At 37.9% G+C, this 26842-nt stretch overlaps 1 protein-coding gene across 11 annotated transcripts in view; it reads left to right on the top strand.

Annotated features, from left to right (window-relative positions):
• The window catches only part of DENND1A (DENN domain containing 1A), a 213369-nt gene that overhangs the window by 93224 nt on the left and 93303 nt on the right, over positions 1–26842 (top strand). For all 11 annotated transcript variants that reach the window (XM_075772395.1, XM_075772403.1, XM_075772402.1 and 8 more), the window contains 3 exons: positions 4482–4592; positions 12594–12694; positions 22111–22156. In XM_075772395.1, the coding sequence (XP_075628510.1) occupies positions 4482–4592; positions 12594–12694; positions 22111–22156 (258 nt within the window). The remainder of the gene's footprint in view (positions 1–4481; positions 4593–12593; positions 12695–22110; positions 22157–26842) is intronic.

Below are 26842 nucleotides of genomic sequence, written 5' to 3'. Positions count from 1 at the left end.
CAAAGTTGTCTTGTATGTGTTTCAGCATGCCTTGGATTTCTGGCCAGTTGATAGGTCTGTGGGAAGACAATGCTGGCAATTGCTTCTCTTGAACACTCTTTTAATATGCTCCTGCTATGCCTCTTACCCAAATTTCTATGCCTGACATCTCAGTTTTCTTTCTTGAACATTTTGTGGTCTGCCTTAGCACCATATACCTCAATTTATGGCATAAAAAAAGAAAGAAAAGGGAATCATCGAGACATTTAATCTCATTTGTGGATGATTTGTGTACTAGATAACATTTGGGGGGTTTGCTTCTGTTGTTTTAAAACCTTGTTGCTAGCTTTTCTGTGTTGTAGACTTTTCATACTGACATGTATCCTGTCAGTAAATTTAATAGATGTGCTTTTTCCTCTAAAGAGCTTTATTTTTATAGAAATATGATACATTAGGAGTCATTCAACAGTCAGTTCCTGAGTCTAAAGTAGCTATCAGTCTGCAATGTGTTCTGTCCTAATCCAGACATGAAGTTACTTGTTTATAGTGGTTATATTTTATGTTAATCTCTTTTATGCTAATCATCTCAAACGTTAACAATTTTTGTTTGATAAGCCTCAAATCACCTGGAGAGCAAGGAAGGAAGTTTATTTCCATTTTGCAGCTGGCAAATTGGAGGGCAGAGAGAAGTGAGCTAGTAATGGTAAGAAACCAGTGCCAGGGATTAAAAGTAGATCATCTGCCTTGGGCCTGCTTTAACTGATATGGAACAGTGTAGTAAAACACACTACAGAGTAAAGGCTTCAGGAAGTATAGCTGTGTTTATGCTCCGTTGGTTATGTCTGCTGGTGATGTTCGCTTTATATTCAAAGGTATGAGTCAGCTTCCCACAACATTTGAGCAGGAGACATGATGAATGCTCGTGTATCAAAGGCTGTTATAAAAGCAGAGGCCTTGGGCCAGAAGGAGCTGGAAACCCTTTGAAAGCTGAACGCTCAGCCTTCATGAGAGGGAGTGCCATGTGATGCTAAAAAGCATCCTCTTTGAATCATTGAGTGGTGCTGATGTGCCTCAGAGGGAATGTGACTGTTTCGATGTAGGTATCCTGTGCAGTGATGTCACTGTGAAGGATGAACTCTCCGCAGTGTCTGGGGTGAACCAGGCACCTCTGGGAATAGACGTGGAAGAACATTTCATTCACTTAACAAATATCTGTGCCCATATATATACACACACACAAATTTAAAAGGCTAGGGCTCATTGTAACAAAGAAAAACATTAAGAATCAAATCCATCGGTCTAACTGTTGTTGCAGTTGACTGTCTTCTATTTCTCAGGCATTTTGTTTGTTAACTTTTCTCTAATGACTATTGTGTAATTTCTTACGAGGATTTTATCTGTCTGTCAATGCAACTTTCATGTAGAATTGTAGCATATTAAGGAATAACACAAGGACATTAAATGAGCATAAATCATAATGGATTTTAATCAATTGACCTAATTTATTGAAAATTTTACATTTTGTATCAGTAACCACGTTTTAAAACCCACATTAGCAACAGTTTTAGTAGTGCCAGACTTTGAAGTTGTATGTAATGATTGATGGAGAGCCGCATAGAACTCTATTTGGAATGTTAACAAACTTCTTGGAATTATCTGACTTTGTGTCAGATCAATATGTTTAATGAGTCACAGAAACCTTTAGCATGGACACTTTTATCTAACAGCTAAGCATTCACTTTTAAAAAAGATTTAAGTTATATGAAAGATTTGTAAATGCATTGTGAAATAAATGGGGTTCATTGCAAGAAATACAGAGCAAGACTGTAGATTTCCTAGTAGAATCTGTTGTGTTTCAGAAATACCAGGTAAGTTAGCAGGCTGAAATGGTGACATTTTCTTGGTGATCATGTTCTGGTGTATTTTTGTATCACCGAGTCCTATATTTCAAAATACCTATTCTCATATTTTATTTTGAAAATCCCACTTTTTATTCTCTCTCTCGAGGTTTAAATCCTAGGAAACAAAATACACAACAATTATACTGCAAATTGGAATGCTTTCATTTGTATTTATTTAACTCATTCATGGTTTTGTCACTTACGAGACATGTCTTTCAAAATACATGTGTAAGTCCCAATTTCATCTTCAAAGATGACAGCTTTCTTATAAATAAAACTTAGAGCTAACACGTGAATTTCCTTAGTATCAATACATTTCCATACAGCCCACATGCTTCGCAGGTGTCATTGGCAAATTTCTGAGAGCAGAGAAGACTGAAACCTTATAAACCTTTCCGTCCATTGGAAGGTACATTTGTGTGTCAAAACCAGTATTTCGCTACAATAAACTTGAAAGAATAATTGCAAATCAAATCCCTGTGTCTATTTTCCTCTCACTAGTGGATACTGCTGCCCTATAAGCACATCTGTGCAGATGCATATCTACATCTTCACGCAGAATGCAGGGATTACCTTCTCCTTTTGCCATGCCCCTAATCGGGGTGACATCAAAGGGAGTTCAGCGCCACTTAAAAATTCTTCTAATTTCACACTATTTGCACTAATTGTGTCGTCATGCACCATGTTTTGGCGTCGTGGAAAGATGGGTGAGAGGGGGAAGAAGAGCTGTAGAGAAGACAGCTTATGTTTAGACAAAAATATCATGCTAATCAGCACAGATGGGATGAGAAATACAGAAAAAGTACATGATAGTTTAATAGGTTTTTGGCAAAATGTGTTGGCTTTTTTTTTCTTCTTCTTATATACCTGTCTGTGGCTATAGCTTTTCTGAAACAAAGACCTGAATGATTGTTTTAGATTAACATGTTTGAAGCTAACCATAATGAGCTTAGTTTTTATCTATCTAGATACTGGTACAAAAGTCTTCCAAATATAAGGCTTAATTTTTCTTTAGTTCTTTGTGTTTGGATGGCAAGCTGTGGAACATATTTTTGCACAGTATGAAGCATCTTGGCAGACTTCTCAGGCCAAGTATTGGTGGTTTTAGAGTTATCTTTGGATCTGTCAAAAGTGCTAATAGGCTTTGTTGAGCTTCTTTAAGTTTCTAAATCATATTTGCTTTTTGCTTTTCTGCACTTTTTTATTTAACGATGATTAAGATTGCACTTGAATTCATGACTAATCTAATTTTGCTCTCACATGTGCTTTTTGTATAAGACTGTCTTTATCATATAGCAACCCTTTCATATCTGTAAGAAGCTATTTGGAAACAAATTCCCAATTCAGCATTTTTGGGTGTATTACCTTTTCCTCCACCACCCCATTTTTTTTTTTTAAACTCGGTGTTTTAAGAAGTGAGAATATCCTCAGCAAAAAAAATCCTTCTTTGTTTGCCTTGACTGTAAAAGCCCCTCATAGCATAATACATTTTGATCAAGTTACCTACGTAGTGGCTTTCTAGTTTTGATAGTAAAGATCTTAGGATGACATTCTGCTGTTTATTAGAAGACATCTTAATTATTTAGTAAATGATGCATGATTCATGCCACTACAGCATGTGCAGAGGGCAATTCCATTGGTAATGATGAATGGATAATGTTGCTGGCTGATGTGGGGGATGAAGTAGCCATAGCCTCCTGTGCAGTTTGCCCTGTTTCTTTTTTGAATTTCAGTTATTTACAATATTTTGTTCATAGGTACTTTTTAATATTCTGAGCAGCAGAAGCAAGGAAGAAACCTGTGTTGCCTAGGAAGTGTATATGTAAAGTTTCGGCAGCGTTACTTGCCTGTGTCTTGGTCTTTCTAGCTGTACTTTAAAGGCACATTGCAAATGTGCTTTGCTTACAATATTCTACTGCAATCAGTTTTCTTTTTACTATATAAATGTACTGATCACTCAAAATTAACTAAAATTGGATGTTTGAACCTGCCTCTTCATTAGAGATGGGCATCCACTGAAATTTTCAGAGAGAGAATTCTCTGTCTCGGTTTCCCCAGCCCCAAGAAAGTGCTTTCTGTCTTCCGCCAAGGGCAGATGTGTGTCTGAATGCACAAAGCGAGGAGTTCAGACAACCTGTGTAACTGGTTTTAGCTTGTGTGTTAAATGCCCATGTGTATTGCCAGTTATCAGAATTCTTCTAGCATAGACTGAGCTTACATTTGAATTTGTCACATTAGAGTTGTCCTCTAAGAGAGCTGGTTTTATTGTTGGGTTGTGAGATTTTTTGGGTACTTTATCATGCAGCTTTGAAGTTTCCATAAAAGTGACAGAACATATTTTTTCTCAGAGCAGTATCGTGTATTTAAGAAGCTGTATGTGAAACATCATCAATTTTATTATTCCAAGACCTAGCTCCCCAAAAGTTAGGGGAAAGATACTGCAATTAAAAAGTACTCTGACATAAGATGACATACTGCTTTCGTTGGCTAAGCCACATACTTGATGTAGTGTAATAGGAGGATGAAATTTGGTTATATTTTTTGTTAAGGACGCTTGTTTTTGTAATATCATGAATCAAAAATTATTTTCTCTCTTCCCAGAGAAATCTGACAGAGTATTTTGTAGCAGTTGATGTCAACAACATGCTGCATCTCTATGCCAGTATGCTGTACGAACGCCGCATCCTCATTTGTTGTAGTAAGCTGAGCACTGTAAGTAAAATGCAGAATAATTTTTTCTATTCACAGTACTTTTTCTTAAGTGATAGCCATTTATTGGAAATGATCTGATGATCTCCAGGTCCCTCTTGCAACTTCAGCTATGCAACCTCAGCTCAATTTTGTGGTTCTATGTGATGGATTTAGTGAACTTCTGTTGGCCTCTAATGTTCAAATGAAAAAGGGGGTTTGGATACAGGAATTCTTGACGTTATTTGGTACATAAATGTACAAACATTTATGCTGTAGCAAAGTCCCTTTTTCATAATTTACTTGACAGGAAAAAAAAAGATAAATGATACTGTCAGATGGATGTTCCAGTGACCTTCTCTGGATGGACCAAAGGAGTGGGCTAAAATACATTGACAGTCCACGGTTTTGCAGTTTTGTTTGATAAGATGTAGTCTTAATGCTACTTAGGCTCCATCAAGGGTCTGGGAGATGAAAGCTACTGGATACTCTCGAGTACTCTCTTCTAAAAATGGCTGGACATCAAAACAAGCACACAGCTTGATTTAGTTCAAAGTTTTGTGTTATGTGTTTCAAGGTTTATCAGTCAATAAGATTGTGATTTTCTTATAAAAGAAAATGTTAAGTTTTCATTCTGTTTGCTCTGTAAATGGGTATTGATTGCTTTCCTTTATGAATGATGAGCATAATATGGTTTAGCGAATTTTGCTTTCTAGTGCTATGGACTAAGTACTTGAGCAGGCCTTTCTAAAATAAAAGCTTCCATTTCCATTTGTATGGTATCAACTAGTCTTTTACTGCATGACCGTGACCTACTTTGTGTTTGAGATTAAAATTGCTTCATAGAATTGTAAATACTATGGAAGGCTGAAATTATGTACATAAAATCATGTAAGGATGGTCTGTCGATACGGGGCAGGAAAATGAAAGAGAGTAAGACTTTATACTTAATCTCAAAATAACTGTTACAATATTGTTTTAAAAGGTAAGTGAACCTAGGAAAGTTAGACTTACCTCTGGGACCTATTAATAATTATTAAATATTTACAATCAATCCCACATTTAATCCAAAGAATTTAAGTATTATAAACTTCAATATCGTAGAAAACTTGTAAAATCTTAACTTTTGTATCTGCCAAGTGTTCTATTTCTTCCCTACTAAAATAAGCAAAGATACATCCAGGCCTGGTAATTGAATAAGTTCAAAAAGAGAGGTGTTTATTTCAAAAACTTAAAGAATGAAAAGAATAGTAAATTATCAGAGAGGAGGAAAGAAGAGAATGGCTATCCAAAGCATTTCAAAATTTGTGTGGTTGTTGGTTTAATCTCTTCCTTTGTGACAGAGCCTGGGAAGAAGAATTACTTACCTGTCACGTTGCCTTCCTTAATGAGCCATTTCACAAGTAGGGTTGTGTTTTCTTTCCTATCTTTCTGCTATTTCTCTTCCTTTTGCCTCTGTCCAAGATAAAAGCATGTCTGGTTCTTTGGTAGGGAGGGGTATTCATACTGTGTGTTCTTAGCTTACAACTTTATATAGAAACTGCTCCAAGACTGGAGTGACAGTGTAAGACAGGTTTGAAGTGTTGGGCTGGAGCCAGTGAATCCTTGCCTGCACGCTCTGCTCTGCGTGTTCCAGCAGTAGGAACAAGCTGCATTATTTTATTTCAAACTGTGCTCAGTGGAAGCCAAGACCTTGTAACTGGAAACGTACCAAACTGAGAATTCTCAAAGTAAAGTGAGGGTGGTGTGGTGGTGAGGGGGATTGGCTGCTTTGTTTTTAGTTTTTGGGTTTTTAACAAAAAAGTGGGAAGGGACCTGTTTGCAGTTCATTTCTTTTAACTTTGAGAGATATGCCACACTTCATGCTTAAGGCTTAAATTTAATATCAGGTGAGAGAGAAAATTGAACAGTCCTGGGTAGAAAGTCCTTTATGGTTGAATGAATTCTGTGCTATAATGCATCATATCAAATTCAAATTTTGATTTGAAATATCCTTAATAGAGTTAACTTGAATAAGATTTAGAGGTAACTGAATGAGGCTGTGTTTATTAGCTATTTTATAAACCATGTGTACTGAGCGTATGGAAGATTTATTGCTGTTTTCTTGGATTTTTTTCTTTTCCTACAAAAGGAAACTCACATAATTTCTCAAAATGTTAAAGCAATTATTCATGTTAAATTTCTTTACCTATTCTGTGATCTAACTACTCATGAAAAGCCAAATATGAACCATAAACCCCTGTGCTTGGCAAAAGACCACCTGCTGTGGTGGGAGCGTGCTGTTGCAGAAATGAAACAAGGACTTTCTTTGCGTCCATTATTCTGTCTTCGATCATAACTGGCCCGTGCAGCCCTGCCTCAACAAGGTACGTTAGCTGTTTGTGCCGAGGGCAGCAGCAGGCTGTCTCTCCTAATAGAAGGGTGGCTTACATGAAGCCTGGTGACTCCTAAAAGACTTAAACTTGTGAATTTCTGGTATGGTTCTGTTTGGCTCCATCAGACTGAGGTGAATGTCTTTACATAATTTTTCTGTTCTTTTTTGAGTGTTAGTACAAAGCAAAAAATACCACTCTGGCATGGATGCTCTTTTGTTCCTGGGAGCTGAGAGCTGGCCGTGTCACTGTGCATGCTCTGACGCACAGCCTCCTGGACTCTGGCTGGGTTCTGACAGGCTTTGGGGATAAGCAGTGGTGGTCCTTAGGAAAAGGCAACATATGATTGATTAATACCTTCACCAAATGTCCTCGTGATGCAACATAGCTAAGAGCTTGCACAGTTCTTGTTCTACAGCAGTCTTACGACTACTGTTTTAAACGTACAGGCTCTTTCTTCCCAAGAGGTCTCTTGCTGTCCTCGCAACCTGCCAGTGTAGGTCTTGACCTCCATACACAGCCTTTGCAACAGCCCTGCTTTCACTACTTAATTCTTATGTAGCTCAGTCTTAAGCTTTCTGCTTGGTTTTTAGCCCTGATTAATGCAGAAAAATAAGCTTACAAACACACAAAAGGCAGTGATTTTTCCCTGTATATATTGCACATTTGTAGCCCTGTACTACACCTGTAAAACTGCAGTGCGTATGCATTGGAAGAGAGGGGGTAAAATGTACTGGGAAATGGCCTGTTGGGATTCAGCATCAGTTGATAACTTTTATGTGTGTTACAAAATCTCATTGATTTAATTTGGTCAAATGAGGCTTTTAGAGTATTAAATATAAAACTGTGAAAAGTGAATTAGTGAATCAGTTTCTATCTTACATCGCTATCTCTTTACATTTTCTAGCAACAGCTGCAGGAAGCTGAGGTAGTGGAACTAATCTTATTTCAAAATGCTGGATTCCTATAGTTTTGACAGTTGGGCATTTCTCAGGCTGCCTTATTATTAAGTGCTTGTTTTCTGTATGGCAATCACTAATCAGGTGAGGTCTCCAGCAAATACGCTATTTCTTTTTTATGAGCCCTTATCTTGGCAGAGTTGAAGGACAGTGCTGGTGCTTACCCATGGTAGTATGTTATTTGAATTCATGCCAGATAGCAAGGTGGGAGTACATCTCAAAAATAAGTGACAGGTTCTGCTCAGATGTCTGCAGTGTTGAGCATTACGTCTGTTTAATCTTTTCTTGCTGAGTTTTAAAACCAATGGGAGGGGGGCTGGGAAGGGGCCTCCCTGGATTACTGAGTTCACTCCTCTACAGCGGCACCCCTGTTATATAATAATGCCAGGAAATAATCCGTTTGATCCTCACAGAAGCATTTTTTAAGTAAGAATTAAATTTTTAAACAGTATTTTTTCCAGACATCTTTTTGATTTGGGGAACAGAAACAGAAAACATAAAGGATTTAGGAACATAGAGGGAAAACTACAGTGGGAAAGCATGCCGTTTTTTGCTGCTGCGTATTTTGGAACAAGGCTGTGCCGTTTGTCTAATCTGCGAGAGAGGAGCATCTTCCTCAGTAGGATTAATATAAAGATAAATCGAAATATAATGGGATAGGGATAAATCTTTAGTGTTTTGTGAATCATAAATAAAGAATAAATTCAAGATTTTATAGCTTCTAACTGTTGCTTTAATTAGTGTCCCAACATACTAATATTTCCATCCCATATGGAACATAAAATAACGTTCACCTGCTGTACCCTGTCTGCTTCCAAAGACGCTGTTTCCTTAGGACGGTGGTTCATATCTAGTTTAATTTGTTGTGTGTTCTCACTGATGGAAACACATTATCAGCACTGGGATGCTTTTGAGCTTTGTGGACCGCCTTGTTATGACACTTGCCAAACCAAGCGGTGCTAAGGTGAGGAGTGACTGTGTAGCTTTCGTGGGAGACAGAGGGGAAAATCTAAGGGATATTAAAAGAGAGTCAGACAACACTGTGTTTCCAGATGTTATCTGTATTTCTTGAGAGAGAAATTGGGGAGATACTGAAGTGGATGTTAAGATGGATGGAGGTGAAATGGTACTATTTGTGCAGATGAACATCAAGAAAATTTTTGGCCAAATTATCTATAGTTTGATATGGTAGAGAATTGGTAAAGAATGTAGGCCAAGAGATGGACATAATAGACAAGACAGAAACTAGGGATGCAAAAAGATTTTGTTTCCAGTGCCCGTAAGTGGTACAACTCTACCTCAGCGAGCAACTTTCTGTGTAGAGAAGCTTCATTGCTGCTTACTAAAATGCAGCTGCTGAAGTCTGAAGAAAGTAAGATCAAAATAGATTCTGGAAAAGAAACACAAGAAGAGAGATGAATCTGAAGAATGAGATTTGATTTCAGAAATTTATATTTGGAGTTGAAAGTTGGGTGTGATAGCATTCTCCATTAAATAAACTACAGTTCTTTGAGCTGTATTTCTATGAAAACACTTGAAACCTGTGGCAGTGAGGACTAGAACTAGTGAATGCATAAACAAAGGCTACCGGGAAAGAGTAAATATGACCTTTGCAAAAGAAATCCATGCCTCAAATCTTAAAGATCTTTAAAAATCTTCATAAGATTGAACAATGTTGAATTCTGCAAAGCTATTAAATTTTAACAGCACAGGAGAGTTTGATCCTCTTGAGGGTAAACAACTGGCTGAAAGTTTGAGGGGAAAAGGGTCAGGAAAATTACCAGTTTTCCTAATCGGGGAAGTTGCTGAGCGGTCCAACAGTGCTCTATTCTGGAACCTGTTCAATGTCCTCATGAAAAACAACTTTTAAAAAGGGGAGAAAATGTTGTAGCAGTCATTTTGTTGCCTAGCATGGATAAATATAAAATAATGCTTATGGGAGAAAACAATTTTAACCATATAAGCAGTCATGGTCTGAATAACTGAAGTAATTATTACCACTCAGAAAGAGATACTGGAGGTTTTTTAAAAAAAGAGAGATCGATCTATGAAAATGCTAGCTTATTACTCAGTTGAAGGCTTAGAAGCCAAGAAATTATTATGAAGGGAGTAGAGAACAAAAAAAGAGGGCATAATGCCACTAGGTACATTCATGGCTTGCCCACTTTGTGACTTTTGCAGGAGTTCTTATCTGCTCCAAATAAAAAGTGATAAAAGACAGACAGTGAAAAGTATGGAGAAGGGTAACAAGAACAAGCAAATACACAAAATAATCTCTCAGGGAAAGCAGAATAGATTAGAGCTCTTCACTCAGCCTGGTAAAGGTACTGAGGAGACAGAGAACTTGGTAGAAATATAGAAAATCATGTGTGGCCCTTAGAAGGTAAGTAGGAGATGATTCTTTTATTTATTGTCTCAAAATGCTCAAAACTCAGAGCACACATTGAAACTGTGAGGGAACAGGCTCAAAATAAAGAGACAGGGCAGCACTTTTCAATGTATTTATTTGAATTCATTGGTACATGAAGTGTGAGCTGCAAGCTGCTGGGGACGGAGAAAATGGGCAATACCAATTTTATTGATGCATGTGTTGATCAGTGGTTTTAGTAATTTGTGTTGACCACTGTTGGACAGAATACTGGGAGATGGGATTTTTGATCTGGCTTAGTAGTCTGTTCTTTTTCTTAGGTTTTCCTTGATTAGGTGATAGGGATAACTTGAACTCAAAAACATTATTAAGCAGACAGATTATTCATATATTGTAGCCACAATAACAATATCTCTCAACTAGGTGCAAGGTATAGCTTAAAATTCTGGCTTTTAAACTCGAGGGGTTTTATGTCTGAAATGTTTATTAAGTCCTGTATGGGTTTACACCTGGCGTACTGGGTCTTAGGTTCTACATTATTTCTAAAACCCTGTGTCTATTTTGAGCTGTAAATTGCAAAGCATATTTTGGTTCATCTTTATAGTCACTTTTCTGCTTTTGAGAAACACCTGCTTGCAAAGCCCATACCTCACCGTGATTCTTACCTGAATGGCACTGCAGAGAAACACAGGAGTTCTCCCCAAAAATCTGTGTTCCTTGGTGCATTCTCAGTGCTCATCCAGATCTGTATTGTTCAGAGGCTTAAAAATAACACATAAAATATGTGCCTGTCTTCCATTTTCTTGCCTAATGACCTGTATTTTAATCAGAAACCCAGGTTCTGTTACTTACAGAAACTGCGTTGGAATTAGATAAAGGCTTTGGCATTGAACATAAGCCAAACTAGATCCAGAGCTGTAGCTGATGTTCCCTGACATGGAGCCTTAAGAGACTCTGTTAGCTCATCTAGACCATTTTCTTTGTCAGTCGTGGGTTCTCTATGAAGTGGTACATAATTCAGTAGTCGATCTTAATGGAAACAATAATAATAAGGGTCATCTATTTTTTTTTAAGGCCACACTGCATCTCCCTGAATTAGGATTAATGTCACTATTTGTCTTTGCTTAGTTTCATCTTGCACAACTTCAGGCCACCACAAAGACCTCAGTCTTTTAGAATCTGGTTTTTTGGTATTTGTGAGCAGTGTTCTCCTTCCTCCTATTGTCCAGACAAGCATTATATGCTTTATTTCATCGTACCTTCACGTAACTGGTAGGTGTTGTTGAGTATTGTTTTCAAAATGTGTCTCACAAGTGAAACACATTGTAGTGCTTGTGCTGGGTATCATTTGAGATTAAAAGACACGCTAAACTGCAAAGCACTGTCAGGGTGGATGTGATTGCCTGTCACCTCTTAGTCTTTTCCTTGTATGTGTCTATTTGTTTGAGTGTTCTAACTTATTTATTTATTTTCTGTTTTCCCAAGTGTGTTTGCGTGTTCACATCCTCCTCTTACAGTATTTTGACTATAGCTTTTGCTGAGATTTCCTTGTTGACGATTACCACCTTCTCCATTTTAATATCCTTAGTGAATGTGACAAATATCCTGCTTATCTTCTTTCCCACATTATTAATTATCATTTGAAATAGGATTGAGAGACGTAATTTCCTCCCAAGCTCTGTGAGGATTCTCCCCACAGCTTGACTGGCACCTGTATTTCCTCTTTGAGATCTTTTTCATTTGGTACCTGCCAACATCAAAACTATTCTGAATGAGTTTTTAAAAATATAACTCAGAAATTCAGTGGATCAAGTAATTTGGTGAAGGGCAATTAGATAAAAATCCCTATTAAATACTAAAAATGTAATCACTGAGTTTAGTGTGAAACGCATGCCACTCACACTGTGTCTTCCTCAGCTCAAATATTTTTTCAGTTTGTGTTATAATTTCAATGCAGTTTTATGATATTTAATGGATGGTAATTACCAGGATTGGGGGATTTGCCTTTACTATTTTTTAGTTCCCTTTTTGTTTTCATTTCCATGTTTCTGTTGCTTTATAGAACACTGGGTGTTCTTTTCAGGTTTTGTTCATTGAATGAATCATGTTCTCAGCTGTTTACAAAGTCAGTCGAATGACAACCACCATAAATCAGTCATGTTTCACCCACCAATACCCTTTTTTAAACAAAAACACTGTATATTTTGTAATAAAGCATGTTGATATGAAAGCAGAATTGATTCTTTGCTTTTTTTTCTTCTAACTTTATATCTTTATGCTAGGTTTTTGTCTAATTTATGATCCTGTTTTAATATGTGTTTTTCAGTTAACTGCCTGCATTCATGGGTCTGCAGCTATGCTCTACCCGATGTTCTGGCAGCATGTTTACATTCCTGTTCTGCCCCCACATCTATTGGACTACTGTTGGTAAGGCTGTATATATATGTGTGTGTGTGTCTATATATATTTTATATATATATCACTTAGATTCACAACAGTTTTCACATTTCTGTATAGTAAGTCTTAAGTCCTCTTATGATGCAACTGTTACTCTAAAAATATCTAGGCATATTAAGGAAGCAACCAACCTAGTAAGTAAAAAAAAAAAAAAAAATTATGGCAAGATATAATTGTCTATAAGTTTGTTGAAATACTCTAATGTGAGTGGTTACTATGCAATGCTGCAACTTAGATACTGTGTCATTAAAATCTGTTTTCAGCATATCTGTGTTAAATATTAACATTTGAATTAAGACTCCAGTGGTAGAGGACACAGTGGAGGAGGTACTCTCTTTTTTCTGCTTTCCTGATCTACTTCTGGGGGTGGGGGAAAGCTATTAATTTTCCTGTGGTCACCTTCTGTTATCGGTGTGTGCTTAGAACATGATCTTTACCTTATTTAGGGGAACGAATATAAACCTTTCAAAAACATACTCATAATGTGACAAATTTTGGTATAGCCCACAAGCGATGTCATCTAATGCCAAAGCTGACCCTGTTTTTATCAGGGGCCTTGGACCAGTTGCCCCCCTGAGGTTCCTTCTAACCCATTCTGTAATGATTCCACACTGTTCGGGTGGGTGAGAAGCCTCCTTGTTCGCTGCTGAGTCTCCAGATTAGCATGTCTCTAGGCGTATGTCTTGGACTCTGTGGTTAATAGTTCAGAAGCCTGTCTGCAGTGCCCCTCAAACAGTCTCTCAGTTTTTACTTTCTTTTCTAGTGCAAAGTCCAAGAGTTTAGCCTAATCAGCCGTAACATCATCTCTCCCGTTTGCTGTGCACAGGAGTGGTGAATGAGCACTCTGAGTAATTAACAAAGAGGAAGTTTAAGATACTGCTGCTTTTAGTTGCTCAGCTGTTAGTTACTGCTTCCCACGCTCAGTTTGCGTGACTTGCCCTTTTTTTAATTCCCTCTGTGTATGTAGCGGAGAGATGAAGTTTGCCCAGAAAGAGTGGCCTTACCCTTGGCTTCCTTGAGAAGTTAAACTTTCAAGCCCTGTTAGAGAGTTAGTAGCGTTGTTGCCTGGGCATGCAGGGATGGACTTAGTGAGGCCAAAGCTTGGATGGAGTTAAACTGAGGGATGTAAAGGGCACTGAGAGGCTTCTGCAGGCTTGGAAGTTAAAGGAAAGCACAAGGAAAATGTGAATCTGCTGCTGCGTGGTCATGTAGTCAAGTGATGAAGGATGCGGGAAAGGCTCAGGGTCTCAATGCCTTTGTCTCTTCTGGCAAGGTCTACTGGCTGGCCTTCTGCGAGGTAGACATGTTTGTGGGAGCGTGGTGCTTAATGCACTTTGGGGAATGATTTGCAAACATAGAAACAGCCTCCCTCTGCCCCCAAGCATTTTAAAAAGAGCTTCTCAGAAAAAACAAACTGAAACTTACTGTGCCGTATGATACCATATTTTAAGTGTGACTCTTAATGTGGAGGTTGGCTGGGTGTTTAAGAGTGATAGTGTTCCGTGTGACGTTTCCTCTGCATTTAAGCAAGAGTAAGGAACCAGCCGGGATAACTAGCATTTTTAAGTGAAGTGCTAGGAACTGAAACATGTAGATTTAAAGGAAGCTTGTTCCTCTGCAGATGATTTAAATGTTAAGTATGTGCCTATGTCGAGGATACACGGAATGGAATCTAAAAACTATTATCTCCTGTAGAAATGAACCTTCAATTTACTCACTGCACAGGAAGGGCAGATTCTAGTCATTTGCACTGCCAGCGGGTGCCCTTTCTCTGCATAATGGGCTTCGCATGTGTAATTAACACATGAAGGCGGCTGCTGCCAGCTTTTTCTTCAGGTACATGCTGCTAGGAGTTTTCAGGACAACGATGTGGACCACAAGAGGCTTTTACGCTGGGTTTGAAGATTAGGTATTCATCGACTTTCTGACAAAGACATGTTAAAAGGGGCTAAGTCCAGATCCCGCAGTTGGGAGCAGAAGTGTGCAAAAAGCAAACACTTGGGCAGTGTACCCAAGGAAATAAAGACACAAGTCATTGAGCTCTACTGAATGAATTCTTTCATGGCGTAACACCCTGTCTGTACAACGAATGAGCCAGCTAGTGTGTGAAAAGTATGATTTAAAAATGTATAATTATTAGGCAGATTGTAATTGAATGCTCACAAATACAACCGATCACCTTAGCCAGATATGAACTTTAATTGGAGAGGTTAGCTACATGCACTGTAATTGTCTGAATAAGTCAATTTAGGAATAATTTATGTGCCATAAATGTATTTCTCAAAATAGAGTCCATCTATTTGGTAACCATGTGAACTTAGAGATGTCATTTTTGCCAAGGAGGACTGAGAAATTGGCTCCATGCTTTCCACTTTAAGGCGGTATTATTGCTTATTGGTGTCTGCCTCTTAAGGGAAATGACCTGAGATTATTTAAAATAAAATAGTTTAATTGTTTCTCTTGCAAATGTGACATAAGAATTTTAAAGAGCTGAAATGGAAACAAAATTTAAAGTAATGAGAATTCTTCAGTTCTTATGAATACAAAAATCACGTTCATTCAGTTGACTGTGTTTATTGCCTCTGCTGTATGATGCTTTTGAATTTTCTCCTGCTCTTTTAAAATCACAGAAGGGAATATAGTCTGTATTACTCGTGATCTCTGAACATTTTTGGAAAAGGTATATTCCACCTGCGATTATTTGCAGTGGAAACTTTTCATATAAAGGAAATTTCTAAGGTCCCAACTGATCTACTGACAGTTCCATGGTTGTGAAATTTGAATTTTGTTGTATTTGCTGGGGAGGGAAAGAGGACACAACACCTGTTGGATCTTTCCAGAGCTGCAAACAGGTAGAATAGCTCTCTTTGCAAAGAGCGAGCGGGTATAATGACTAACTCTCCTCCTGCCACTCGAAGATCCTTTTGGCCAACTTCATGTAAAGAGAAACTCCAGGCTTGGTGTGGAGAGTTCCCTTTAGCAGTTGAGAGAAGTGCGCTTTCCCAAGCGAGGCAGAAAAGGTGGGTGGTTTGATGTTGTTACAAGTGAATTGCAACTCTACCACAAACGTGCTCAATATGAATCCATTTCACTAATGCTGTTAAAGCTCAAGTTTTTTCTATCACACTTTGTCCCTTATTGACATTTTACACCAAAACACTGTGGTTTCTCATTTTTTTCAGTTTACTCTTTGCTGATTTTTTCAACACCTAATGCAGAAGAGGGGTAATTTTCTTCCCATTTCCCTCCTGAAAGGATTTTTTTAAACTTTATGTTCACCTGCATTCCTCATTCATGTACCTACCCACAGAATTGAAAATGCCAAAAGCCTGTATCTGCAAAATGTTTGTTCTCGATACACTTGCTCTTTGTACTAGGGATGCTGAGCCAATAATAGTGGTGTAGTACCATGTAAGTGTATCTGGAATGACTTCAGTCATCTGATCCCTATCATTTTGATTAATTGAGGGGGGATGGGGAGAGGAAGCAAGGGGAAGAGTGCTATCCTTTATTTTTATTTTTTAATTAGGTACCACTCTTTGATATATTTTTCAGCCCAGTCAAAGATTTTGGGTGGAGAAGACTAGAAATTGGTGGGAATCCTATCATTAGATTTCACCCTTAATGCACAATTGCTTGTTCCTTTGAATACAGAACAACAGAGGAAACATATGAAGCACTGCTGTTTGGTTTTTTGTGTTGGGTTTTTTTAAAGTATATGCCAGCAGTTGCCAAAAGTACTGGTTAATGAGATACTGCCACCAAGCATCAGTAGCCAAGCACATACAACTACTTAAATTTGGCCAGATCTTGTCTATCTATTTAGTTGTTGGGAATTTCAACATTTCTTGATGTCTGTTAATAGAAACAGTCTATTAATTTTCCTCCCTACTTCTTCCAGTTTGTTTTTCACGTGGCATGAAAACACTCCCACTGTGTCTGTTTTCTTCCTTTTTGCTCTCAGTGTCTGTATTTAAAATTAGCCTGTAAGAAAAGCCTGTCTTTGCTGACCTGATAACACAGCTTAGTATGTTCTCTAAGTCCCAGAGCGTTGTCACTCAGGTTATTCTGTGGGCTTTTACCAGAAGCAACAGTATATTTTCTAGGGTGATTAAAAGAGTCTTTTATATTAGACAGACTGCTTAGCAGCCAACATTAATAGATTCTGAGAGCCACCTTCTTAGAGCACCCTGGCACAGCTGCTAAACAAATGTTCCTATTGGTGCAGTTTTCCCTTTCTCCAGGAGTTTTTTTAACTCCCTTTCGCCTGTTTTCTGAATCTGCATATAGTTCAATATGCTCCTTTAAGTAGGTGGAGGGGGTAACCGGAGGGTGAGTACTCCTGCTGCTCGGGAAACAATGATTCCTTCGTCATGAGCCTCTTGGTAGGCATTTTGATTTAGCCTGGTACATCTGTGTACTCACTAAAAGCTCTTGTAGTTGCTCTTCTGGTTCCTTAGCTGTGTGTTTTCTGCATCGTTCCAATTTATGCAGTCAAGTTTCTAATTTGCATCAATTACCCCAATAAATTTCGGATTGAATTCTGTTGCATTTCAATGAGCAATCTGAAGAGAAACCAGGAGACTACCTTCGAGTGTAAAGTACTGCTGGTGTGAGAGCACGACACATTGAGTCAGTATTTGTGTATCAAGACATGAACAATTTTCCTGGAACAATGAAGCAAAATGGTATGAATCCCTGTGTAGCTGTAAACTATCAACCTTTTTGAGATCCTTGGGTTTTACATTACTTTTTCTGGTGAATTGCAGTATTTTTTAAGCATGGGGTTTTTTTCACTTAAGAGGAAATGTCCCTCTATTTCACCTGCTTCTCTTCCAATTAGCAGTTGCCCACCTCTTGGGAGCATAATTAAGAGGTCTCTAGTTAGCCTAAGGAAACGAATTAAAGAAATTGTAAAAATCCAACTGTAATAAATGGGCAATATGTAGCCATTAAGTCCACAATATCCATATTCATGCTTATGCATTGCTACTTTAATGATTTGATATTTACCTATATAACTCATTTGATTATAAATAATGCTGATTGCATTGGGAACCAGCCTAGCACAAGAGGAGCAATAACCTTTCTCTTTGTTCCGAAAGACTTAGGCGTTTTGTTTAAGCAGTAAATATGCACAGTAGAAATTGATACTTCTTAATTTTGCACTTAATGGATATTGGCTGCCATCAAACAACTTTGAGTAATTAGTAGCTGTGGTTGTAAGAAGCCCCAGGACTGATAAAGTGTCAAGTGGTAGGTAAAGACTGGTCTGAAGGGCAGTCTTTAATCTGTCGTGGGTCCCAGAAGGATTAAAGGTTGTGCAGAGTGTTTCTCTGTTTATACAGGGGATGTGTCTTTCTGAAGTTCACTTGAAAGTCTTGGAAACACACATCTAAACTGATAAAATATTAAAAACTGCTTGAGCGTTTCATGTCTCAGGACCTGAATGGGAGTTAGGAAGAGCTATTATAGTGTGCTCTGAATGGGGAGAGCAGGCGCACGGTGTTCCTTGTGCAGGATGGTGGCCGACTCTTTAAGTAATGGCATATGATTAACACATGGTAGAGAAAAATGCTGATTAAAGGCAATTTATGAAGCCTGACATGAACCGTCAACATTTACTTGTAGGTGTGTTTCCTTTTCAGTCAGATTGATGAGTGATGATAGAAGAATATAATCTCTCTGGTAGATTTTATTAGAAATATTTATGTTCTTTACTAGAAATATATTTTATTGAGGTTATTTATGATGTTTGCTTGGTTAAACTTTAGGGAGTACAAGGAGCTATCACAGTGAGTTATCCTTAAAATATCTTTGTTTTTGCTTTGCTGTTCATGTGTCATTGAACAATAGTGTTAGTTCTGACAAGCAAAATGAATTTTGATAAAATAGGTGTTCATATAATTTGGTATTTGTTATTCATGGAGAAAACACTTTAAGGTCCACTTTTTATGTTGAACAGTAATGGTTATTTTAAAGCAGTTTTGAATAAACAAATTTCACATAAATGCACCTTCAAAAACAAGTGCTCCATGGACGCATCACAGATCTGCTTTTCTCCACGCCTGCCACCCTTCACACAGACTACAACCTGCACTTGTTTTCCTTGGTTCTCCGGGAGGATGTTTGTCAATGCTTCCTCTTGGCATTCCTCTTGGTGCCTTTCAGTCATTACAAGCAATGGCTTTTGTGGATAAAACTGAGTTAATTTCTTTTCATATATTCCCATAACTTGGGAAATTCTTTGTTAGTCTTCAGATCTAACCCAGTGCTAAATGGTGGGTGTTTCTTCTGCTTCATGTCTGAAATGTGTCCTTTCTCATTCATCTCTATAGCTCCAGGCATCTTTGCCCAAGCTCTGACCATTCGGTGTTTTCCCTCTGACTTCTGTAAGCCAAGCAATTGTTCGTATGTGCTGAAAAAGTTCTTTCAGGAATTATTTTTGTATGGTTTTATCAACCTGTATCATTTACCTTCCACTTTCCCCAGCTTCTCTATCAGTCATGGTATTCATCTTCCTGAGCCCTTCGTAGCGTGTACCGTGTCTGCTTGTCGTTCTGTGCGCCAGTGCCATGTCCCAGTGCCCATGATCCAAATGTTTCTCAAAGAACTACCCGATATCATCTTTCGTGCTCTACCTTGTTCCCTAGCGGAAATATCTGCAATTATTCATAAAACTACCACAAAAACCACCTATTTGCAAAGCTAGCACGTTATACTTTAACAAATTACTGCTTCAAAGTTTCCTTTTTCATACTGATCAGCAAAACCTGAGCTATTTTTTTTTCTATCAGTGGGTATGCTAAACCTGCTCTTCGTAGTTCTATAGTATCAAATTGTTCCTCCCACTTCCTCCTGCCTGTCCAAGTGTGTGCATTGTACAGCCCATTAAGCACCTGACTGGCTCCTTTAATGTTCAGAAATAGAAGTTTAAAGAAGTAGCAGCTTTCAAAACACTGCTAAAAGTCACGTTACTGTAGCCTTTATGCAATCCCTGTAATATTTTTATATGCTGGATTGCCTTTACATGTAATGGCTTCCACTAGAAAATTGAAAAGAGGATTCAGTGCATCCAAAGCTAATCCACTGATCTTAAGCTGTACCTTTCCTGTAATTCCTTTAAATTTTACTGGGGGTGCGTGGTTTTAAGGGTTTTGGCATCCTTATTGATCTTTTGTTGATAAACTGAAGGATTGAAAGATGGACAAGATACAGTTAATTAAACTTTTACAGGTTCAGATTTTCCTATGCTTGGTGACAGGCTCTGCTTTTGGACACGTTAATAAATGGCTGGGTTTCTGGAATACTGCACTCTTCCTGCTTCCTTTCATTACATTAGCCAAGGTTCCACTAGATGAGACATTTGCAGGCTTAAGACTTCCTGCCGAGGTTCAGACTTTGTATTTTTGAGATTGAAGCTGTCGTGTTCATGCAACTACTTAATTAGAAACACATTCATTTCAGTGCATACTGGAGGAGTCTTGAGCAGCATATCCAGGCACACAGGGAAGTTGAGCATTTGTGCAGCTGGCAGCTAAACCAACGGTTTATACTTTGAATATAAAATTACTGGGTATTTTCTTGCTCCTGGAATGTGGCCATTGGAAATGAAGTGATGTGGGTGAAAGAGATAGCGTTTGTCGCAAATAAAACATGCAAAACGACAAATAAAAATACTCCTCAGTTGAGCAGCAATCCATATGTAATAAGTGCATATCATGTTGTATGGTGAAAGTTTCTGAGAACTTGGATGTATGTTCTGGGTCTCATCTGTGGAATTCCCAAGGAAGCAGAACCTTCAGGATCTGGACCAAGTTAGTTTCTGATGTAAGAGTCCCTCTGGGCTGTCTAGTGCGAAACCTGGGCAGGGCCATTCTTGCCAGCCGAAGCAGCTCAGTAAGCTGTGATGTGATGCGATGCGATGTGATGCGATGTGGTGTGATCTGTGGCACTTCAGTGTTCTGCCACAAACTTGGAAGGTTTTCTGGAAGTTATATGTGTTTAATGTCTTCAGAAAGAAAAAAAGGTGTTTTCATGTGGAATGTCTAATACAGAGGCTGTTTCCATCTCTTGGTACAGCATCCAACAGAGTAGCAGGTTTAGGTGGTATATTAATAAACATGATAAATATTAACATGCATATGAGTAAATATTTTTTAAAAGGTATTTCTCATGAAAATGAGATGCAGAGTGATTTTTGCTGGTCTGGTGTCTTGCAGTAGTTTTTTTTCAGCACTGTGCTTCTCTTACTGAGCAGTAGGCACCAGTTTATAAAAGCAATATGGAAGGTATTTTAATCCAAGGCAGTACAGTGACATTTCTCTCGTTTTTTTCATCTGAAATTGAAAATGAGTTCTTTGAGCTTCTGTATCCAAAACGAAATGAGGCTCTATTTTAAAAGTTGTGTCTGTCTGTGTGCTTTCCGTTTAACAGGCAGTATATGCCATATTTGCAATTAGCAGCTTTGGCACCCTCTTTGATGTGTTCTAATAAGCAGTGCAAATATAAGCTTTCCCTGATGAGTTGAGTGGGAGTTCTGCAATAAGCTTAATATTAGAAATACTGGATACACAAAGATACAACTTCCATTCAGTACTCTTCTTGTGTTACACAGTCCGTGTTGGTGTTTGCTAACGTCATGGAAGAGAAGATGGAAAAGACCAATCTTTCTCTTAGATGTCAGCATTCTGTTTGATAACACCTTGATTCTGTATCACACCTGTGTCTGAGGCTACGGATTTGGCCCAAGAGCCTCCTGGTCTATTTTAAGTTTTGAGTTCTGAAGGGAATAAAGGTATCGGCGTGTATCACAGTAACTCTGGGGTTCATCAGAATCTTCAAAAGTAATTTTTATGTTTTTCTTTTATAAATGTAAACACTTCAAGATTTATACTTAAAAATAATTTATTTAAACTGTGTCTGGACCCATATTCAAAGGATTTAAAACTTGTAGTACCAGATGATATGTATACATTAAATTAACCACTTAACACTACAACAGGATCAATTTTTCTGAAGTATACTCTTAGAAAAAGTCTGGGTATTTTTTGGAAAATTATAATAACACATTTTGTTTTGTTTTTAAAAGACCCCAGTATTATAGATATATTTATAGCTGGCCTTATGTATCTGTCTTAACTTAGTCACTTACAAACTCTGATGTCAAGAAAAATTAGTCTTACAGTGGTGAGAGGATATTGCATTGTAAAAAAAAGTCTTTCAAATATGGGATAACATTTTCTTCACATGCGGTTTGTTTATATTTTTTTTTTTAAAGCAAAATCTAATCCAGTATCCAGTATTTTCCTGTGGCTAATTTTATAAGTCATATGTGTTAATCCAGTGTTATGAGAATGTAAAGCTGGGTTTTTTCCTCTTTGCAGTGCCCCGATGCCCTACCTCATTGGAATACATTTAAGTTTGATGGAGGTAAGTCTTTCTCACCATTTCTGAAAATATATATAGTTTTATGATTTAGAGCCAAATTCTGCAAGCAATTACACATTTATTCATATGCTTAAAAATGAACTAATCCCGTTAATTTGGGAGTGCTGAGAGAATTGAAGTTAAGCATACGTGGTGATGTTAAATCTTAAGGGAGGCTTATTTGACGCCTCGTACCCTTTGGGCAGGCTTTCTGTTTGCATTTCAGCAGTCAGTGGCGAGCTCGAGCTCACATCGTGTTCCCCTCTCCATCCTGTTGCTTCAGTTAATCAGCTTACTGCCTTAGTTCGACTCTGTATTCACAAAGGCAGAGTCGATATTAAACCAAAATGTTGACAGTTACAGTTCTCTTTTAGGCTTTTGCAGACAGATTGTAATTTTTTTAATGTTCAAAAGATCTGAAAAGAAGGAACTTGCTGTTAATGTTAACACAAAGCTGGCAGAAAACCAGCCCTCACAGAAAGCTTCACATATAAACAATTCAGAGTAATTCATGTGACTTTTAAAAAACTCTAAAAGTGGAAATAGCACATTTGCTTTTGGTTCCAGTACTGGTGAAACAGTTGATGGCTTTCCTCAAAAGTATCTGGAGGACAACATAAGCTACTAATTTAGATCACTATGAAAATCCTAGTCCTTATTAATTGTGCCCCTTTACACAGGAAGGCTGAACAACGTGTATGCTCCATGTGGGAGGAGGTATTCCTGCCCAAAAAGCATCGCCTCTGTGTGGGCTCTTCAGTTAGCAGGCAGCGTGGAATGAGGGGGAGTCGCAAATGCCCTTGGAAGTTAATTGACGTGTGTCCCTGGTTTAGATACCTGTGTTTGGGGATGCAGGCTCGGTGTTTAGGGTACATAACAGCTTACAAAGCTGAGTGTTACATCACGTAAAATAATGCGTATTACTAGAATATTTGTTCTTATAGCATCCATAAAAATGTGTAATTTCTCTGGAAATATTGATCAAACACGTTCTTTCACTAGGATATTTGTATGCAATAATGATCTTCTATGTCTGTCTTAAAACTTAGACTAGTATGCTATGGAGCTTCTCCCTTTTTCCAGTGTTAATGTGAAATACTTTTAGAAGTTACTTTTTTCATGAGAAGCTAGATGGAATATGCAGGATCTTTGTTTCTTTTTTTTTCCCTTACCATCCTGGGTACAGATGATTTTTTTTATGCCCTTTATATTGCTAAATAAAGTACAGAATTGCAGTACAATGTGTTAGTGAATAAGCAATTATTTTAAAAGTCAACATGTACATTTGTTTGCATATCATATGCTTATGTTAGAGGGGTTTCTGATAATTATCCTTCAATACTGCGCAGACAGGACTGAAGTAATATCTAGAAAGAAATAGCCAAGCACATATTTTTCATGTTGATCAAGAAATTTTCTGCCCTGTATCTGTACCAGGTAATCATTGTACCAGGTAATCGTGCTTATTATGGTATCTTATCTATTTGAAAAAGGAGGAAGAGACCTGGTAGAGGACGGAATAATATCTTCATGCAGATACTTGTCAGTTTTCACAAGTATTTTTTCTCAGAAGGAGCTACATGGTTAGCCTGGCAATGGGTATAGAAAAAAATTAATTAATAATTACACCTTGGAGTTGCTTTGCATGATGTCTCACTCCTGCCTTGCTACGTAAACCCCTTACCTCTTCCTTTGTCTCAGCTTTTCAGATTGCAGGGCTCTGTAGGCCTTCCAAACTCCATCTGTAAAAACTCAGAAAAAGGAGCTGTTCTTGGAGAAGCCAATTTTCATCCATTTTAGTAACTTGTGAAAAAATCTGTTTAGTACTAAATCCAGTATGGCTTTTGAATAGCCGGAGATTCTGGAACCAGACACACTTTGGCAAAGTACAGTTATTCAAAGTGCCTTATGAAATAAATTAAATAAATGAAACAAACTGTCTTCTCTCCTCCCTCTGCTCTTAAGGATAAATCGAATACTTCCAGATAGAATTGCATCTTCCAGCTAACTGTGCTTTTTTCCATTGAAAAATAAAATAAAATCACACAGTGGGCTATTGTATCTGTTTGTTGGCAAGTATCACGTAATTTCTCTGTGCCTTGGGCAAAGGAAAGGTGACATTTGTCAGACGAGTTAGACAGTTACGAGGTTACATCTTTGCCTGTTGCTGATGCTGAAAGATTACTTTCTTTGTCCTTTTCTTCACATCTAGGTATAAAATTGTATGTTTTATTTGTTAGAATAATAACTTAGCAACAATGCTTTTTCTCATGATTTTGCAGTTGTGTATTTTTAAGAAGACAATGTATTAATTTTTCCATATCAAAATAATTTTATGAACTACAAGTAAAAACTGCTGTCACTACCCAGTATTCATTTTTCATCGCATGCTGAAATTTCAGCAAACAGATCTTGAAAGGTTTTGTTAATCCACTTGTTCTAGTTTCAGGATAAGGGATTAATTCCCCAGTCTTCTATTGAAGTTCAGACAGGTGGACTCTTTATCTACTGTAGAGCCCCACGGGAGTAATTGCAGTTATATATAGGCTCACGGTTCTGCTCCAGCAGCTCCGATTGCAGAATTTGTCATTGTTGCATAAACGTTAGTGGAAGCCTACACTTGTGCAGAGCAAACAGTGGTGTAAAGGGGAGGGTGACTTTGGAATGCAGGAAAAAATAGAGTTTCTAGGTTTAGTGCTGTTTCTGTGGGGTTTTGCTATCCCTATCTTGCAATGGGTCCTCTGGAAGAAGTATAGCAGAAGTGTTAATGATTTTAAACAAAATACACCATTTCTCTCACCTTGGAAGATTTTTTCCAAACCATTGTGTATCTTAAAGTTAGTTTGCAGTTTCCCCCGTTACACAGGGTCTCTGTAGAAGGAGCAGTTATTTTAATGGAAAATGACAAATTTTTCTTATGATTAAAATATCAAGCATATCCATTGACTGTTAAATCTAATTTGCTGTGACTGAAATGTTCTCCAGTGAGATAAGATAATCTCCTGTTATAGGTCAGAGGGCTCCAGCTGATTTATGAGGGAAAATCTTGGTCGAAAATATAGAGCTGTGTTTTGTGCTCTTATTTTTCAGCTTTTCTATCATCACCTATTTAGTCATTCTTTATAAGATTTCCATTTAGCAATCCATAAAGTGACTTCAAAGAAGGCTAAAAGTTTATAAGCTGTTGGATAAGCAAGGCTGGAGCTATCACATGAATAATGGAACTTGCTTACGGAACTAATTGAATTCATATTAGATGAAGATAAGTACTTAGTACTGATAAATAATGAGATAGGAAAATGCAACTCTACCAAATGAACACGTCCCTTTCATAATCTTGTTTTATTTTCTACCCGCGTACTGTATGCAATTTTAGTGTTCAAATGATATTAAATTGACCTTTGTGTTATAAGTGGTGTCAAACTTAGCTGGCAGCCCTTTACATTTTGTCATAGTAAACGAGTGTTTCAGCAACTGTTTCTGCAGCAAAGGTTATTAGTGTGATGGCGCTGATGGAAAAGGAATGCCCTTGACCTAGTAGACTGCCGAGTGGAATTTGGGCCCATGTGGTTTTGATCAGCCAGTGGGGATAGTTCTGTTTAGCTGTCAGATACTGAGCTGCTGGCAGCGTGCTCTTCTGTGCCACAGTAATGCCCACCCTCACCACGCTCTGCTTGCGGCACGGAACCAACCTTTAGAGTTAAAGTAATATTAGATAAGTATTTCTTATCCTTTTTTTAATATCCCAGTCACTCGAGGACTTTTTCTGGGACTTCAGAATTTTAATTCTTGCAGGATTATCCAGAATGAATTTGTGTGCGAAACTCCACGTTGCATTTATCAGAATGATTTTATAACCTTTTTCCTAAGCATAAAGGATGGTTGTGCATTTCATAAAACCTATAGGAGCAGATTTTTGTTTTATTTTAACCTGGTATGAGTAAATATGTTCATGTTAGGAAAAGAAGGGTCACTAAAATTTGTGCTGTGTTTGACACGGTAGGACACAGCAGCTGATCTCAGGTAATGTTGGTAGTGATGGATGGCGCAATGGAAAGTCTTCTGAACCCCACGCACGTGTTCTGGAAGCACTTGCTGGCATGTTTACCTGGTCTTTTCAGGTAGCTGTGAGGATGCTGTGCTTGTGATCCAGCCTGATAATACGCCGGTTTGCATGCACGGAGTCTGAGCTAACGAACTCTGAGGAACAGGTTACATCAGCTTGGGCTTAGTCCTGGCAGCGCCACGTGGTTTCCCCTTGCCGCGGAAGACTCCCTGAGAATTCATTGACCGCTGGCATCTTCCAGTGGTAGTGTTAATTGTTAATTACCTTTTTCGAATGGGGTGAGGAGTAGTATTTTGCTTTTTTCCATCCATTTATACTTAGTAAATCACTGCCTTTTCTAGCTGTAACTGAAGAAGCGTAGCTTTTGTGTAAGGTTTAAATGAAGGAGTTATATATATGATCTTAAATCCAGGTCTTAAAACTAAATGTAATTTAGTCACAAATATTGTAAATATGGCTGTACGTGATTTCAGGAGTATCGATAAAAATGCGTTTAAAAATATGACAAACTACTTATGGAATTATCTTTTATCCAATTGTTGGGAAAATGAAAATAACAACTGTGTTTTAATAAGAGATTCTGTGTGTGAGGATTTTGAGGGGTAAGTTTTATGAAACCCAAA

The sequence above is a fragment of the Balearica regulorum genome, chromosome 20 (genome assembly GCF_011004875.1).
Source record: "Balearica regulorum gibbericeps isolate bBalReg1 chromosome 20, bBalReg1.pri, whole genome shotgun sequence".
Classification (NCBI taxonomy): domain Eukaryota; kingdom Metazoa; phylum Chordata; class Aves; order Gruiformes; family Gruidae; genus Balearica; species Balearica regulorum.
This window is presented reverse-complemented; position numbering and strand designations above follow the sequence as displayed.